We start from the raw sequence: 17,859 nt of genomic DNA, 5'->3' as shown, positions 1-17,859 counted from the left end.
AAACAGAAAAATTATCCACATTCATTTTAAAATAATATGGGGATATAGACAGAAGGAATTATAATGGTAAATGAATCTCCAATTAACAGAAACGAAAATTTTGATGTTGGTGCGATAAAAACATTAATTTTTTTTTTTTGCATAATCCGGAAACTGTTTTTTTTAATGCAGCTTTTTTCCCCCTTTCTTTCTTTTGAGAATATTTATTACTGATATTGTATTTAGTTGAAAAGAAAATTTATACAAATATTGCCATGATTTTAACATTAAAAAAAATATGTAATCCATTTTTAAAAGGCGAACATTAAAGAAAGATTAAAGAAATACAGATTCAGTTCTTTTATTTTTTTTATCTTCTTAACAAAATTTGGTATAAAACTCAAAATGGGGTTAATGTTTAATGACAATCCAATAAATCGACTTTAAACGAAAATGAAGCTTTTATAAATTCTATATTCAAAACATACACAAACAAAATACAAATGCTAATCAATACAGAAAATAAAAATCATGAAAAAATAATCAAACAAAAAGTTAAGCATTAATGTTGCAAATGAGACAAGTCATTTCTCCCCTAAGCTACCAATATGCTTATAAAAAATTATTGGTTAAAAGATTTTCAAATTGTTAAGGTCTGCATAAATAAACCACATAAAATAGCTACACAAAAAACAAAAACAAAAATTAAAATTTAATAATGAATACATAAGACCAAAAGAATAATAATCATAATAATAAATCTCTATTTTATTATTAACAACAAAATTATTCAACATTGTTCTTTGCGCGTTAAGAGTTGACCTCCAAGTACCTTTGTGAAATGGCAATACTTTCATCATCACGTATTCGTGAACTCAAGTTGCATTTTCTCTTTTGATGTTTTCTATTTTGTGTGCATCTTATTTTCCTTTGACAAGCACATGAGTAGAAGTCGAACATCCAATTGAGGAAGGGAGAGGTGGAGATGAAATGGAGAGCGGAATTGATTGCTGCTGCAATGAATGATAGATAGAATGAGAGAGTGGAGAAGTAGTAGAGAATTTTTGCAGAAGAGTTAAGCTTGAAGACTTCACATTGAGAGGGTGTGTTGATGAATCTGAAGATGTGGAATGAGACAAGCCTGTTGACTGGGAAGGAGTGGTCGAGCCTTCGCCATCAGAGCAGTTCTCCATATGAGAGGAGGAGTAGCTGGAAGGAGAGAGAGGAGTAGGAGATGGATAGCGAGAAAGATGGTTCCGAAGATGGAGCGGCTGATATGAATCAGGAAAAGGCACCATTGGAGGTTGCATAGCAGCTGAAGAAAGTGGTTCGTTCTTCATTGGCATAATCACTTTTGGTGGAGAAACAGATTTCTGAGGAAGAACGGGACTCTGATTGGGCTGATGGGGGTTCGAGCGAGAAGAAGCAGAGGAGGCATTTGAAAAGGAAGAAGGAGTGGAAGGGATCAGCGTTCCGACATCCAGCTGAGCCGCATTTGATTTCACAGGAACCAAATGCTGAGAGGAAGAAGAAGCACAAGAGGAAGAGTGATAGCCTGAAAGTTCGCGCAATGTGTGATGCGACGAGGGGCAAGATGACTGCAATGTGCGAGCTGTATATTCTGTCTGATTTGTGTCTTGATTCTGCGCAGCCTGTGCGCTGTCGTTGTTTGTTGTGTGGGAGCTTTCAGAAGAGAAGGAGTTTGCCGATGAAAGCGACGAAGAACCAGAAGACGAGCCAGATGAGAAGGGAGTTGACAAAGACAGCCCTCGAATCGAATGGGAAGGCGAAGATGAAATACAGGGAGGTTCGATGCACAGTGCATGGATATTGAGCTTCGGACGGGGTTTTGGCGGTTGAATTGGCAGAAGAAGCGCAGAGTCAGAAGAAGTGACAATCGCTGTGGCTGATGCTGATGCGAAGCATGTTGGCTCATTGGATATAAGACTGCTTGTGGAGGAGTTTGACGCAAATACCATGCTGCTCATTGGAGAATGCTTCTGATGATGACTTTGTAATTCACCTGCATTTGGAATTGATTGATTGCTTTCTGTCGAAATTAGTGTTTTTGCCGTTGTATCAAAGCGAGATAGAGAAGAATGTTTTTCGTTGTTTTCAATTTCGCTTTGAAAGTTACCGCTGTTGTTGTGTATTCCTTGAAGATTTTCAGTTGAATATGGAGATGCTGCAGCAATGTTTTGATGGATCTTCTCGGCAGAATGAGCAGAAGAAAGATGAGCCAACGAGGAAGGTGCGGATATTCCAGTTCTCAATGTGTTTGTCGCTGTTTCATCGTCGCTTGTTTTGGGCAATGCTGCAGCTTCCTTTGAAACAATTTCAATTTTTGGCGAAGACATCATTTTTGTTTTCAGCCTCGTAAACATCCGAGAGAACACGCTGGATCGTTTGTCTTTCTCTTTCGAAAGCTTCGCAGAATCCAGACTGTTTGCCTCAGTAGCTGGATCTTCTTCTATTTGCTGGAGTTGCACTGACATCAGATTACTACCGCTTTCATTTCTAGCTTTCATTGGTGCGTTATCAGCATTGTTTGTCAAATGGTCATTGTGACTGCTGTAAGGCTGGCTTTCTCTCAAAATTTCACCTGTTTCTGTCGAATTCGAATTATGAACAGTCTGGATATTAGCCGAATCATTATGAGCAGGATGACCATTACTGAATATGTGCATTCCATTGCCATTTGCTTGATCGCTTTGGAAATATACTCCTTCTCCTTCTTCCTCTTCATTTCCTTGCTTTCGATTGCTTTTATCTGCTCTCAAAGGAGTGGCAAGTGGGTATGAGTGCTTGCAAAGTAATACATTGCTCATCTCAGCATCGTCATCTGACAAAAGAATCTCTTTGCATTTTTGACATCTCTGCTTTGATTGAGAAGAGGGTGGAGGAGAGGAGTTATTCAGATTGCCGGATTCCAAACGCAAAGGCAGCATTGGCTGAGGAAAGAGGCTGTCAAACTGAAGACACTCATTTGTGCAGTTCGGCTGGTCGCTTTGTTGAGCTTTGTCATTATTGTTGTTGCTGTCTTTTATCAGACAAGGCGAAGAGTTCTGCGAACTGATTGCATAAATTGCGTGGGGAACAGACTCAACTCCTTTGAGATATCGAGCCTTTGTCTCAAGTCCAACTGAAGCAAATTCTGGCTGTAATGCAACGTGCTTTGCCTTTGTAACTGGACAGATTGAAGGCAAACTGGCTGAATGATTCATTGACCGCACTGCAAAAGGCGAAATGCTGTCGCCTGCAGACCAGACTGGATCAGATGTGGAGGAGGAGCTAGCAATGGGCGTATCTTTGTCTGATGGCTCCTCCTCATTCGACGCACATGAACTGGCATGTGGTTGGAGCAGCGATGATTGTTCAGATAATGATGGTGTTGAAGCCATCGCTTGCTGGGGATTCTTCACATCTTTGCGGGGTGTGGGGTTTCCTGAGAGAGGAGATGGAGAAAACGAAGAAAGTGCTGTGGATGCCATTGTGAGAGAGAAAGAGGAATAGCGATGAAAATCGAGTGTTCCCGTTGGAGATGTAACAGGTGGAGAGTGTACAGAGCGGGAGATTGTGATGCTGTCTACGTTGGATGGGCTCTGCTTCATCAGCTGCTGTGGTGAAAACGAGTCGTATCGACTTGGCTTCTGTTCAGCATTGCCATTCTGCATCTGCTCACCAACATCTCCCAGCACAAGCTTATTCCCCATTCGTGTGCCAACCTTCCCGTTCTGAATGAATGCGTCATCCGCAACGTTGTGCTTTGCTCTCCCAGGGCTTCGTCCTCCTGCCCCATTTCGCGGAGACGTGGAGGGACGAATTGGGGTCAGCGCGTCAGCAGACTGAGTGGCTTTGCGACTGCGCTTCCTGAGGCGAGGCAGCCGCTGCATTGAGACTGAGTGCTGAGAGTATTCTGGAGACAGCGGCTGGATCAGCTGGAGTGTGGAGAATGACTGCGATGACTGAAGATGCGGAAGTTTTGGAGAGTTGCCGTTGTCTGGTGAAAGCGGAGAGTGCAAGTAAGGGCTGATTGGCTGCTCCACCGGTGAAGATGATTCAATTGGCAAGTGGAGGTTGATGCTTTGCGGAAAGCCGATACGATCTGGTTCGACTCCATCTTGTGTCTGTGCAAGAAGTGAAGGATGCGCCTTCAGTGCTTCGTTCACTGGGAGTGGATGGAACAAAGGAACAGTATTGTTTCGCTTTTGTGACTCGTTGCTGTTTGGATCAGAGCGATTGGAAGGCAAAATAACAGCATCTCTGGCATATTGGATGACCTGCGCCAAAATCTCAGGGGAGGTTGACAAAAGCTCGCCGATTGACAGTTTGAGGAGAGAATTCAGCTGTCGCGGTGTCAGAGAAGCAACTGTTGTTGTTGGGGTGAACAAATGCGGAGACAACGGAGAATTAGTTGCAGACACACTCTGATGCGATGGATGCATTGGAGATGTTGCAAATGTAGCATCATGTGGAAGCATCTTCCTTTCAGACAGAGGAAACTGAATGGGATGTGCAGTGGATGAAGATGGAGACGTCAGCTCAGAACACAGCGGTGTGGTTGCGGTGGATGCACCCATCCGAGCAGAGGCAGTCTGCGGGGCTGAGCTGGACCGAGCAGAAAGCGAAGGAAGATGAGATTCCTCAGATCGAAGAGGAGGGGCTGCTGAGCGCTCGGCAGATGACTCGAGTGTGTGGATGAAGGAGATGGTAGAAGTGCGAGTGGTGTTGTCTTCTCTCCCAGTGAATGTGGCTGATGTTGTTAGGTGTGTTGCAGAGCAGTCTTTGTCCAGCTGCGATGTGTCCGGTGCATTCATCAGCGATGTTGACAGGCCAAACGGGGGTGGTTCAATAGACACAAGTGACGAGCGACTGGCTGGCTGTGGTGTCCATGCTTTGTCCAACTGAGCGTCGCTCTGGAAGTCAGAGTGCGGTCTGACACCAGACATCTTCTGTGAAGGAGACGGTGAGTCCGTGCATTCTGTGTTGGAAAGGGTGAAGGAGACAGACGAGGCATGAGACATTGTTTGGGATGCGATGCGCGAGGGAACAGACTGATGGGGCAGATGGTCAGACAGATTGTTGGAGAGAGAGAGCGGCGACGTTGGCACTGCAGAATGAGAGGTTGAGGTGTCGATCAGTGGAGAAAGAGAAGCCAAGACTGATCTTTGGGCGATGGACTGGGAATTCAGCAGGGAAGTCGAGGAAGACGCAGAAGAGAACGAAGAGGCGCAGCCAGAGAACGACAAGGCAGAAGACGATAGCATCGACGAGCTGAGTGAGTCTTTTGCAGCGTTCATTCCATTTGTGGATGTGGAAGACGTTGTGTACTGTGGAGCCTTTGGAAGAGGCGGTGCTTTTGCTATCTGTGTTCCGATGGGTGGTTGATGAGAGGCACTTTTGGAGGCTGTGGGAGAGGAGCGGGCTGAGGATTGGGTGCAAGAGCTTGCCATCAACGAATGAATGGGAGGAGAATGGCCTGAGGATGAGGAGGATGAGGACGAAAGAGGAGGAGAAAAAGAAGACGAAGAAGAAGAAGAAGAAGAAGAAGAAGAAGAAGAAGAAGAAGAAGAAGAAGAAGAAGAAGATGATGATGATGATGATGATGATGATGATGATGATGATGATGTGGAGGAGGAGGAAGAAGATGATGAAGGATTGGTTATTTGCGGAACAATAATCTGAGACAGTTGAGTTGACATTCTCGATGATGAGTTAGCTGTGAATGAGGATGAAGAGGATGAAGAAGAAGAAGAGGAGGAGGAGGAGGAGGAAGAAGAAGCAGAAGATGAGGAGGAGGAAGTTGGTGAAAAGACTTGTTTTGGAGAAGACAGAGAAGTTGGAGGTGGAGACAGAGATGGAGGGGAAATAGGTACTGAAGAAGATGGGGATGAAGAAGCAGACGAAGAGGAAGAAGATGAAGAAGAAGACGACGAAGAAGAAGATGATGATGATGATGAAGTGAGATTCTTTGAAGCAGAAGATGATGAAATGGCATCGCTTGAAGTGGAGACAGAATGGTCAGAGGACGAATGGAGTTGGAGAGGGCAGTAGGCAGACGAGAGAGACGGGGCTGCCTCTGCTGCCTGTCGCTGTTCTGCTGAGAGAGGAAGAGGAGAACGAGCATCAGAAGCTGACTGCGCCAAGGAAAGGGAAGAGAGAGGCGTGTGTGAAGATGTGTTGGAGGAGGAAGAGGCAGTTGTCAGCGATGAGAGGTAGCCATGTTCTGATGATATTCCCGTGGGCGTTTGGGAGTTTTTGCTTTCCTGCCGATGGAGCTGCTTGCCTGTCTGTTTTTGTTGCGGCTGGCTGTTTTGGAGCTGCGAGGCCTGCGAAGAAGCGAGCGAGGGAGAAGGAGAAGTTGACTGGCGCACCTCCATTTTTGCATCTGACTCTGAAAGAGAAAGCGAAATATGATCAGAAAATGACATTTCTGGTGGCAAATGCTCAACTGATCCTGTTTTCAATTGTTGTTTGTTTGGTTCTGATGGGATTTGAGCTGAGTCTGCTATCAACGAGGCTTGAATTGTGTCTTTCTTGTGAGCAGCAAAAAGAGGAACGGTGTCAGACAATTCGATTGGCAACTGCCCATTTGGCGACTTGCACGAAGAAGATGAAGAGGAAGAGGGAGAAGAGGAAGAAGAAGACTCGTCTGTTTTCATTCCCTTTGAGGAAGCTGTTGAAGAGGCCACTGTCTGTTCTGAGGAAGATGCAGGGGCGTCGCTGCTCTGTGTCTTGGAGTACCAGGAATTGAGGTTCAATTCTGCTGCACTGGGCGAGTGGCTGGACACGGCAGAGGACTGGTCCATAATCAGCAGCTGCTCACTGGCTGTCTGCTGAGGCTCGATCTCTTTGTAGAAGTCGTCCTGTTTGCTGATGAAGGAGACAGAGAGTGGAATCAGCTGCGGATTGGAGGACTTCTGGCTGTCGGATGGGAAGACACTGCCTTCCTGCGACAAGGAAGGGAGCTGCGGGACGGGCAGCACGATGTCATTGGGATAGGCGTTGGATGTGCACTCGCTGGAGACAGCAGAATACGTCTCGTGTGGCTGAGGCGTGCTGTTCGGATAGTTTGTGTTCGAAATCTGGCTGGCTCTGCTGGTTTTGTCCGGCTGAGAGAGCAGCTTGGACAAAAGATGCCTCTGCTTCGGCTGATACGGCTTGAGCTCAATCTTCATCAGCGTCTCTTCGCTGATCTGCCGCACATCCAGCACGACTGCCCCTTCTGCCCCTGCCAGCGCACTCAGCTTGTTCAGAGAGGACTTTTGAGGAGAGGCAAGGTGCAGTTTGTTCTGTTTGCTGGCATTCTCAAGAGACACTCTGCTGACAGCAGGAAAGACAGAAAAGGGGCTGTGGATGTTCTCAAGCAGAGCAGGCGCAGATGAGCAGCGGTGGAGGAGAAGTCGGTTGAATGACAAAGAATGCACTTTTCTGCCATACGAGATGGATTGTGAGGATTCTCTGTGTCTGTTCTGCTGGTGCTGTTGTTGCTGCTGTTGTTGTTGTTGGGCCGTCTCAGACATCTGCAGTGGAGTGTTCGTTTTCTGTTTGGATGCTCCTTTTTCCTCGCGAATCTGCCGCAGACTGTCGATATATTGTGCGTAGTGGCTGTTGAGATGGAGCAGCTGTTCATTCGACAGCACCTGCTGTTCAGTGTGAAACTGGCTCTTTCCATTCATTCCGTTCTTGTTTGTGTCTGAGGGCGACAGGAGCGGAGGAGAGGCGACGAGAGAAGGCAGATAAGAGAGCGTGACAGCCTTTGGGATGAAGATGGGTGTGCTGCTGGTGGAGTCGAGTGACTGCACAGACAGGCGAGTGGAGGAAGGGCACATCAGCGCCTCTGAGGGAGAAAGCGAAGTGAACGAGCAGTTCGACGGGATGGACGTGAGCATATCGATCGTCCGGCGCGATGACTGGTTGGGCGCTACATCGTATTCGGCGTATGTCTCCGTAGAAAACTGCGAAATCGGAGAAATCGGAGAAAACGGAGAAATTTGGGAATCGGAGAATTCGTCTTTGCGGGGCGGGCGGAAATGCGGGGGCAGCTGAACGAGCTGGTGTTTTTGGTGAGGGATGTGCTGGTGAAGTGAAAGAGAAGGCAGCTGAAGTGAAGTTAGTGGATGCTTCTTGGCATGAGACAAAGGAGCAGGTGAAGTGGTTGACGGAATTGAGATGTTAGTTGAAGAAGACGAAGAAGAAGATGAGGAAGAGGAAGAGGAAGGAGAAGAAGAAGATGTGGTTGAGATGGTTCCTGTCGTCTGCACAGTCGATCTTGCAGATGCTTCTGGTGTGAGTGCCGATGTTGTCAGATTCGCTGCTTTCATGTTGCGCAGACCAGAAAGTGTGGAGTGCCTGTCTCCCTCGCTGTCGCCTGTGATTGTTGTGCGGGTGACACTTGTGCCTGAAAGCGTGTGCGCTGAATTGAGTGTGGAGGAAGGGATAATCTGTGGTGTCTGGGGCGATTGGGCAGATAAAGTGGACGAAGATACCAGTGTGGTTGAAGAAGATGATGAAGAGGAAGAGGAAGAGGAAGATGAAGTATGAGATGCGAAATGTGGTGAAAAGAGAGATATGTTCATCTGAAGCTGCCCATGTCCTGTTGCTGTCAGTAGCTCCTCTTCCTTATTCCTTGGAGCAGCTGTCTGTCTGAGTGTAGGGAAAGTGATCAAACTCGAGTAATGCGGCTGCCTCTCTCCTTTCTTCCTCCTCCTTCTCACTTCCTGTGTCTGCATCTCATCATGCACACCTTCCAGGAATTCACTTATGTCGCCTGCAGCTGACACATCGTCTGCCCCCTTTCGGAGGAGCAGGTGTGGCTCATCAAGAACAGACGGCAGAGAACGCGGGTGCTGCAAGTTCTGCGAGGTCGAGTTGGTGTCTGCTGTTTGCGTCAGCTCGTGGCTGACTGTCTGCTCAGCTGTGTTGATCAGCGTCTGCGTCTGGGTAAAGCTCACACTCTTCCCTGTGGTGTCAGAGGTGGTCCTGTCTTCTTCCTCTTCATCACCTTCGCCTTCTCCATCATTATCAGCATCTCCTTCAGCTTCGTCTTTGGAGGGAGCATTGGCACACAGATAGGCAACAGGCACTTGTTGTGCATGGAAGGCGTCGAAGGAGAGGGCGCGTGTGTATTGCGTGGTGCATCCGAAGGAAGAGTCGTTGGGCAGCTGGAATGACTGCACAGAGGGGCTTGCAATGGACGCTGGGAAAGGAGAAGGAGTAACACCAGGACAATCAGAGTAAGAGGCGAGTGTGGGGAGTGTAGGCAGATCAGGAGAGGAATGGTTGGAGTGAAGAGAAGCTGTTGGCTGTTCAACGATTGTCGGCTTTGTGGCTGGCACGTCGCTTATCTGATGCTGGTTGGAGGGCAGCTGAGAGGAGGGAGATGAAAATAAAGCAGAGTTTGCAGCAGAATGGTGGGCTGATGGATGCAAAGGAGAAACAGGCATTGTTTGTTCAGTTTGCACAGTGTTGATCGTTGTGAGTGTGGCTGGTTGTGACGAGGCTGTTATCTGCTCATTTGAAGACGTCTGGTCTGATTCCTGTGCATTCAGATGATGTTGTGCTGTGTGTGCAGACAGATGAAGAGCTGCTCCATTTTCAGAGGAGGAAGGCGACGGAAGAGGAGAAAGCAGACAGAACAGGCTGTTGTTTCCAGATGTCAGCGGGCGATGCGGTGAGAACACGCTGTCAGATGAAGAAGGATCAGCAGAAGAAGGCAGAGATGAGTGAGAATTCTGTTTTTGAGTGAAATGCGAAAAGGGCTGGGGAGACGTTGGATGGGGCGAATTCACTGCCTGCAGGGTGGAAAGAGTGGGGATGTTGAGCTGGTTGGACGGGGCACAGACAAAAGGAGGAGAATGAGACAGACCAGCAGCAGACGAGGTGGAGACGGCAACAGGCGCTGTTGGCTTTGTGGATGATCCAATTGAGCAAGCTGAAATGGAAGGCATGGAATTTGATGGTTGAGGTAATGTATTTGACAGGGAAGGCGGTGAAAGAGCGCACAAACTCGACCCAGATGCAAAACTCCCCTTCACATCATCACAATTCTGTTGTGCAGCGAAAGTGTTTGTTCTTTTCGTGTGGCTGAGTTTGTCAAAGGGCAAAATTGACTGCACTTTGAATTCTTTGCGGGGCGGCTGCTCGGAACACATCGACGGCACATTCTTCCGCAGATGCCGCTGACTCGTGCGGCGGTGCGAGGAAAGCGGCAGAAGAGTGCCGAGCATTTTCTGTGGGCTGCTTAAAGAAGGAGGATGGGGCATTCTGACACCTGAAAGGGCACTTCCTCCGCTTTGCACTGGCTGTGTGGATATTCCTTGTTGTGTGCTGTTTGCTTGTGCTGAGGCATCTCCTGTCTCTCCATCTGCCTCTGGAACGGTTGCCCTGTCTGCTCCCTCTTTGGCTTCTGTGTGCTGCAGAGTGGATGAATGGGCACAAGGAACAGGAAGGCTGTCAGCGATGTCGCGTGATGGAACAGACTGGCACAGGTTGCTGTGAAGTGCGTGCTTCTGCGAATCAAACGAAGCCGTCTCGCGTTTTGGGGTGACGGCGGGCGAGTTGTGCAGCTCGTACATTTTCGAGCTGAGGGAAGACGGCGTACGGGCAGTGGCTGAGATGTTGCCTTCCCAGTCGAAAGGGTCCCAATAAAAGCAGTCGTCGATCAGCGCAGCAGACGTCACAGCAGAAGAGGCATTGCCTTTTGTCGAGGACAGAAGCTGAGACTGTTTAAAAGAAGACGACAGAGTTTGAGAGAAAGGCAAAGAGGAAGATGTGTTTGCAGTCGAAGATGCAGACGAAGAAGCAGAAGTCGACGAAGAAGAAGAGGAAGAGGAGGAAGATGAAGACGATGACGATGATGAGGCAGAGGGAAACAGCGACTCCTGTGTTGCCAGCTGCATCATCGACGCGCTTGCCAAGATGGAGTATGCCTGGTTTGCCTGGTGCACCTCTCTGATCCGCTCCATCTGCGCCTCCCGCACAATCCCCAGCAGATACTCGTAGTTTGGGTCGTCTGGGAACCGCAGCGTCTCCAAATACTGGAACATCTTCAGAAAGACAGACGGCAGATCCTCCAGAATCTTTTTCCCGTGGAGCTTCTCCTTCATCACCCCGATCTCGTTCCTGTCTTTGCATCTCATCCATGGCAGCGACCCTTTTGTGAACTCAACAAGAACATAGAAAAGTGACCATAAATCGTCCACTTTTCCCAGATCTCGCATTTTGTGTGCATTTATTGAAGCGTATCGTGCAGTTCCCCTGAAGCCAACATTATTTCTCATTGGAAAAGGTGTTCCATCTTCTCGATGTGTTCGTTTTGCAAGCCCAAAATCTATTAAATACACGTGTTGTGATTTTCGTCCTTCTCGTCCAATGATGAAATTGCTCTTTTTTACGATTTAAAAAATAAATGAACAAAAAAAAAATATTATTATCAAAGTTTTTAAAGAATATATGAATATATACAGGTTTTATGTCGCGATGTATCCATTGGATAGAATGCAAGACTTGGAGGCAACTTAGCATTTGAGACGCAAGATGCAAAACGCATCCGTATGTGAATTTCCTTTCTGGTCGGCTCATTGCAAGTTCTCTGTGTCATTTTGAAAAAAATATAAAAAATTGAAAAATATGAAGACAAACCCAAGGTTTTGTCCGAGAAGTTCCATTGCTAAAAATGGACGATCATTAAAATATCCAAAGCTATAAAATCTTGCAAAGTATTTTGATGCTAACAATGAATAATTGAATGACAAGTAAATTTTTGAAAAACAAGAAAAAACCTTGAAGTTTCTTGAGTACAAATGCCTCCAATTTTAAAACCTTTTTAACTGCATTTTTACTTTCAAATTTTAATGCTACGCGTACAGGACCTCTTTTTGATTGATAAATACCCTCGAATATTACTCCAAATGCTCCTTGCCCAATTTTCTTTGTAAGAGTGTATGTATCTTTGATGTTCATATCTGGCTTTAAATCTTCCAAATCTTCTGTAACAGAGGTCATTGCTTAAGTTTTAGAAATATTCCAATAAATCCATTTAAAGAGAAATTATATTGATATTGACCCTTAATGAGATGCCTTAATTCTTCCATTCCCCAAAAATTATTCAAAGTTGGAATGAATTGTAAACAAAAAAAAGAATGAAAGCTATTAAACTTCAAACAAAAAAAACCGATTGATCATTTTTTGACAGAAGTTAAATCCCAAGTCGTTGAATAAGTTTCTCCACCGCGAGTTGAACACTTCCGCCACAAGCTCTAAGAACTTCGCAATTAATTTTATCGTCAAAGAATCCCATGTCATGAAGCTCACTAATTTGTGATGCATATTTTTGCATAAGCTCCTGTTGAGAAGGTTCGCTGGTGGTAGTGGCTTGAGGTGCAGTGCCAAATCCTCCTGCAGGCGAGGCTGGGTATCCTCCCATTCCTCCCATTCCGCCCATTCCACCCATTCCACCCAGGCCTCCCATACCTCCCATACCTCCCATCATCTGCTGCATCATCGAAGCAAAATCCATTCCACCACCAGGCGCGCCTGTTGATCCGGGTGCTCCGTATCCAGTGCCCATGCCTCCCATGCCTCCCATTCCGCCCATGCCTCCCATTCCACTCATCATCTGCTGCATCATTGAAGCAAAATCCATTCCTCCCTGTGGGGCTTGTGCTGCTCCTGTCGTTCCTGTTGAAGGCCCAGATGTTGTTCCGGTTGTTGTTTTTGTGGAGTCTGTTGATTTTTCATTTTCGCTGCTTTTCTCTGTTTCGCCGCCTGTGGAAGTTGAAGTCCAAGGTGAAGTGAGATGTGGTTCTTCTGCCTGGCTGGTTGGTGTGCTTCCTGCTCCGCCCATTCCTCCCATGCCTCCCATTCCACCCATCATCTGCTGCATCATAGAAGCAAAGTCCATTCCTCCACCTGGAGCTCCTGAAGTTGGACTTCCAGAGCCTGCACCACCTCCAGTTGTTGATGGTGCAAACATCTGATCCATCATGCCCAAAGTCATGTCAACAAGAGCAGGATTCTGAGCAAACATCTGCAATGATGCTCGCATTTGAGGGTTTGATTCCATCATTTGTCTTGTAAAAGGATTCTGGGTTAACATCTGTTGCATCGTCTCGGGATTGGATAACATTTGTCTTATCATTTGTTTTATCAATGGATTTTGCATCATCATTCTCATTTGATCCATTCCAGGCCCTGATTCTCCAAATCCTCCCATGCCAGGTGCACCAAACATGGATGCAAAAGGATTCGCACCCATTCCTCCCATGCCTGGCATTCCACCCATTCCTCCCATGCCTGGCATTCCACCCATTCCTCCCATGCCACCCATGCCACCCATGCCACCCATTCCGGGCATTCCACTTTGGCTTCCAAAACTTCCAGCTCCTGTTGTACCAGAATTAGTAGAAGATGTTTCACTTGATCCTCCTTGTGTGGATGAAGGACTTGGAGAAGATGTTGTTGTTGTTGTTGTTGAAGTAGTTGATGGAGCAGATGCCTGAGCAGTGGCTGTTGGTTTTGCTCGAGCTGCGGATCTAACAAGATGTACCGAGCATCCATCCTCAATTTCTAAAAAGAATTGCATAACATAACTTTAATCATAAAATGCACAAATACATCTTTTCACACTTAAATCAGATAGGATATTATCGTTTTGTGTTATGCGTCCATTGAAAATAATTTTTTGTTCGGAGACAGGAATTTGCTTTTGTAATTCGATCTGCTCTTTCAAGTCTTGGATTGTCTTGTCTGAGCTGAGTTTTATTTGAAGAGAATCTCCACGTATTGTCTTTACTGTTACAGTGATGTCAGACATGAAATAACGGAGAAACGAATGTGCAATACACTTATATGGGAAGATCAAGATGAAAATATGATGACGGTTGAAGATCAAATAGCTTCTTTTGTTTCAAGATATTAACAAGGAGTATTCCTTATATTTTACCTTTACAGAATTTTTCATTAAAAGTTTTATATGTCCGTAATTTTCGTATGTCGAATCAAATTGTTGAACAAGAATTTTCAATTTTTATTTAAATTTCATTTTTGCTTTAAAGAAAGCAGCATGTTTACTCGTTGGAGATAGGGGATCGGGGAAAAATCAAGTGTTGCAGTCTTATGTAAAGAATATTTATAATGATAGCGAAGAGATAGACGAGTTTGAAAAATTTGAACGAATGGAAAATGTTAAAGGAAAATCGATTCAGTGCAAATATTATACATCAGGTTTCGATTTTCTTTGTTATTTTTTGTTAAAATTATTGATTAATGGAAATATTTGAATGTTGTATTGTAATTCATTTTGTTTTTTCCTTTTTTTAATACAGATATGGAAGATTACGAACGTATAAAAGAAAAAAGATATGAAGGGATTGATGTCATATTAGCATGCTATTCTATTGTTGATATTTCCACTTTCAGAAATCTTCAGGAAAAGGTATTGATTGAAATTAATATTTTAATGTTGAAGTCTCACTTTATATTTCATAAGTGGATTCCGGAAATTCAAGCCATTACAAAAGAAATACCTATTATTGTTGTGGGAACTCATGTAGATCAAATTATGACCACTCATAGAGGAAGAGGATTTGTATCAATAGATGCTGTTTGCCTCCATCCTTTAAAGAATTTTTTTCTTTGAATATTAAATTACTATTCTAAAAATGCAATATTTAGCCTAGACAATTAACGGAACGTTATAAGTTATCTTCTTGTATTGAAGTTTCTGCAAAGACGGAGCGTAATCTCGTATCTCTTTTCAAAGAAGTTGGATCTCTTGCACTTGATAGGAGAAGGAAAGAATTGACAGCAAAAAGTTCAAAAGGATGTGTAATATGTTAAAGATTACTAATATATAAAATGTTTTCGATTTTTTATGTTCCATTCGTTAATATGGTCTCACTGTATCTTTAAACTCATTTCATTCTTCTTATTTCAATTTGCCGAGTTTGCTATGTTGTAATTTTTGATTAAATTGTTTTTTATTTTAGTGGTTGCATATCTGTCAAATGTATTTTGCGGAAATTGTTTTCATATTAAAATTGTTAAAGATCAAAAAATCACATTCAAAACAATCTATGGTTCATAAAATTTTATTCAAGCTCAATTCTGATGTCAGAAAGTCAAGATTCACAACGCGTTTCAATTGAGGATGAATCCTCTAATGATACCAAAGATATGCAAGCGGTTTTTGATGAAGAAGAAGGTGTGTTTTTGAAGAAATTTTTGAATCATATTATAAACATTTATTTCATCATGTTTGAAATTAAAATCTTTCAGTTCTTGATGACAAACCACGGAGCATTATGATGGATATATTTAAGCAAATTACTAGTGGCAAAGATCTGACTCGGATTTCGAGTTTGGCTTACAATTATGAATTCAATATACATATTTAATATTTTAATTTTCTCTTGTTTTCAAAGTGCCTGCATTTATTTCTGAACCGCGTTCATTTATTGAAACGACTGCAAATCTCTTTTCTCATATGGCATTCTTTCGGGAAGCAATTGCAATGGATGATCCTGTTGATCGTATTGCACATTTAACACGATTTTATATCTCTGGTTTTCACATACGTCCTCGCGGAGTTAAAAAACCATATAATCCTATCCTTGGTGAAGTTTTTCGTTGCTTTTGGGATCATCCTGATGGATCTCGGACATGGTATCTTGCTGAACAAGTTCAACATCATCCTCCTGTGTGTGCAATGTACTTCGAAAATCTAGATGCTGGCTTTAGCATAGAGGGTGAAATCAAGATAAAATCAAATTTCACAGGAAATTCTGCAGGAACATTTATGCTGGGAACTATTTATGTGAATTTATTGCGTAGAAGAGAAACATATACCATCACATACCCGGTCTGGTATGCACGTGGTGTTGTGGTTGGTAAAATGAGAATGGAGACTGTTGGAAAAACTCGCATTGCTTGTGAGCAAACAGGTCTTGAAGCTCTAATTAATTTCAAAGCAAAGCCAACATTCGGAGGCAAATATAACCAAGTGGTTGCTGAAATATTCGAAATGCAAGGAGGCGGAATTCCAATGCCAGCAATGAGAGAAAGTGAAAATGCATCTCCGTCTTCATCTCCTTCTCCTTCTCCTTCATCTTCACCGTCATTTGCGTCTTCTCCACATGGTACTCCTTCGCCATCTTCAACTCCTTCTGGAATGCCAACACCTAATCCTCAGAGAGTTGTGGACAAAAAGAAAGCAAGCAAGAGAAAGCCTTTGGTTACTATTCAAGGCGACTGGACATCGCGCCTGTGGGCAACTGATCATCGTGTTCCACCTCATCTTTCTCGGCCTGCCACTCTCACAGTTGATGCAACTGCTCAATTGGCTTCTGGAGGCGCAGCAGCAAGTTCTCAATCATCGTCTGCAACGCCAAGCTCTTCTTCTGTAGCTTCTCCTTCTCATTTGAATGAAGAGTTGCCTGAAGACCTCAGTAAGGAGAACTCGATGCTGTTTTTCGATGTGCAAACATCGCCATTTACATCAAAGAGGGCGTTGGCTGTTGCTAACCAAGACTGGTATGAGTCAAGGAAAGTGTGGGAGAAGCTTACCGCATCTATGCGAGAGAAAGATTATGAAAAGGCTCGAGATGCAAAAGTGGAAGTTGAAGAAGAAGGAAGAAAAAGAGCAAAAGATCGTCTGGCAAAGAAAGTTGGGTGGAGGCAGCGCCACTTCCATTGGGATCCTACACCGCGGACGATGGAGGAGATAAAAGAATCACCAGAAGGGCGTTGGAGATTCAATTGGAGTGTTGATTGCGCCATCTCTACTGCTGAAGATATCGATCCTGCTAACCGCCGAATCACATGCTTTAATGTGCCAGACATGTCAGAACTGATGAGCACTGCTCCTCCTCTGACACAGGAGTGTATCAAAAAAGATGAAGACACAAAGGCCACAGACTTCTTAACACTGGCTGATGCAGAGGAGGCAATGATCAAGAAAGGACTCGGACCACTCAAGCCACGCTGGCCAATGGGCCCACCTCCAGTAGAGCTGAAGCGTTCTTCTGAAGCTCATCATTCTTCGTCTTCAAATGATTCTGAGCAAAAGGATACGCCGAATGAATCCAAGGCAGTTTGCTCATTGCCATGTTCCGAACCCGGACAGCCTTCTGCGACTGAGAAAAAAGAGTAAAAAAAAATTCGACGTATTTATGACTTATCTTTATTTTTCATGCAAACTTGAATGACACTTTGTTATTATCTATTATATGCACATCTCGTGAACTCTTTTGTTGATTCACTCTTTAGACATAGTTGTTTGGACAAGTCAGTCTTTATGTGTTCTTTGATTTCTTTCTTATGTTTTTCGTTTTTTGTTTTTCTATTTAATTGAAGAGAGCTTTTTTCTTCTAAATAATCTGGTCCAAGTATTTTCTTCAATTATTTTTTTTTTAATATTGTTTCACGCAAATAATTGAATTTCTTTGTATTGGACGCTGCGTTTAGATTATTCGCAAGCTTGAATAGATTTATATTTGTTCACAAAAGTTGTTTTGCCATTGTTAATGAAGTTCTTTTATTTGGATTTGGACTTTTTTTAATAATTGACAATTCAAATGCATTTGTGCATATGTGAATATAAATTATCAAGAATTGATATGCCACAATTCATTCATGTTTTTCAATGATAAAGCACATTTAATATTGAAATAGTTTATTTTGATTTTTGAACATATTTTCAAGTGAATATATTAATGAGAGTATAAATCACAACTATTGAAGATAGAAGTTAATTTTTCAATTTCTTTTCAAAAAAAATCTTCTTGAAATATAAGAGACATCTTTCATGAAGGATAACATTATCCAACAAAAATTTTCATTTGGTGATGGGAAATTATTTTTGAAATCATCAGTTTTTTC

General features: G+C 43.9%; 4 protein-coding genes across 4 annotated transcripts; 2 read left to right on the top strand and 2 right to left on the bottom strand.

Moving 5' to 3' along the window:
- Window positions 1-237: 237 nt before the first annotated feature.
- MONOS_17293 (putative Protein kinase domain) lies at window positions 238-11,985 on the bottom strand (the record flags this gene model as incomplete). The annotated part of the gene is made up of 5 exons (XM_067870199.1): window positions 238-5,376; window positions 5,884-11,366; window positions 11,446-11,572; window positions 11,623-11,710; window positions 11,874-11,985. The coding sequence occupies 5 exons, from the start codon at window positions 11,983-11,985 to the stop codon at window positions 900-902; spliced, it is 10,287 nt and encodes a 3,428-aa protein (XP_067731106.1). The 3' UTR covers window positions 238-899.
- Window positions 11,986-12,014: 29 nt separating this feature from the next.
- On the bottom strand, window positions 12,015-13,832 carry MONOS_17292 (putative ubiquilin). Its single transcript, XM_067870198.1, has 2 exons — window positions 13,609-13,832; window positions 12,015-13,548 (listed from the first exon to the last, which is right to left on the bottom strand). The coding sequence occupies exons 1-2, from the start codon at window positions 13,793-13,795 to the stop codon at window positions 12,179-12,181; spliced, it is 1,557 nt and encodes a 518-aa protein (XP_067731105.1). The 5' UTR covers window positions 13,796-13,832; the 3' UTR covers window positions 12,015-12,178.
- A 122-nt stretch (window positions 13,833-13,954) lies between these two features.
- Window positions 13,955-15,054, top strand: MONOS_639 (Rac2h, Rho family GTPase; the record flags this gene model as incomplete). Its single annotated transcript, XM_067876619.1, has 5 exons — window positions 13,955-13,969; window positions 14,037-14,205; window positions 14,307-14,416; window positions 14,471-14,584; window positions 14,656-15,054. 5 exons carry the CDS (start codon window positions 13,955-13,957, stop codon window positions 14,818-14,820), a joined length of 573 nt encoding a protein of 190 aa, XP_067731104.1. The 3' UTR covers window positions 14,821-15,054.
- A 36-nt stretch (window positions 15,055-15,090) lies between these two features.
- On the top strand, window positions 15,091-17,598 carry MONOS_16772 (putative oxysterol-binding protein 8; the record flags this gene model as incomplete). Its single annotated transcript, XM_067869645.1, has 3 exons — window positions 15,091-15,184; window positions 15,259-15,339; window positions 15,405-17,598. The coding sequence occupies 3 exons, from the start codon at window positions 15,091-15,093 to the stop codon at window positions 17,129-17,131; spliced, it is 1,902 nt and encodes a 633-aa protein (XP_067731103.1). The 3' UTR covers window positions 17,132-17,598.
- Window positions 17,599-17,859: the final 261 nt, after the last annotated feature.

The sequence above is a fragment of the Monocercomonoides exilis genome (genome assembly GCF_001643675.1).
Source record: "Monocercomonoides exilis strain PA203 chromosome Unknown scaffold12-1864167, whole genome shotgun sequence".
NCBI classification, from domain to species: domain Eukaryota; phylum Preaxostyla; order Oxymonadida; family Polymastigidae; genus Monocercomonoides; species Monocercomonoides exilis.
This window is presented reverse-complemented; position numbering and strand designations above follow the sequence as displayed.

Coding starts and splice junctions, on each gene's coding strand:
- MONOS_17292 (XM_067870198.1), bottom strand. CDS start 13,795: ATGTCTGACATCACTGTAACAGTAAAGACAATACGTGGAGATTCTCTT. Junction 13,549..13,608: donor TAATATCCTATCTGATTTAA/GTGTGAAAAGAT, acceptor AATTCTTTTTAG/AAATTGAGGATGGATGCTCG.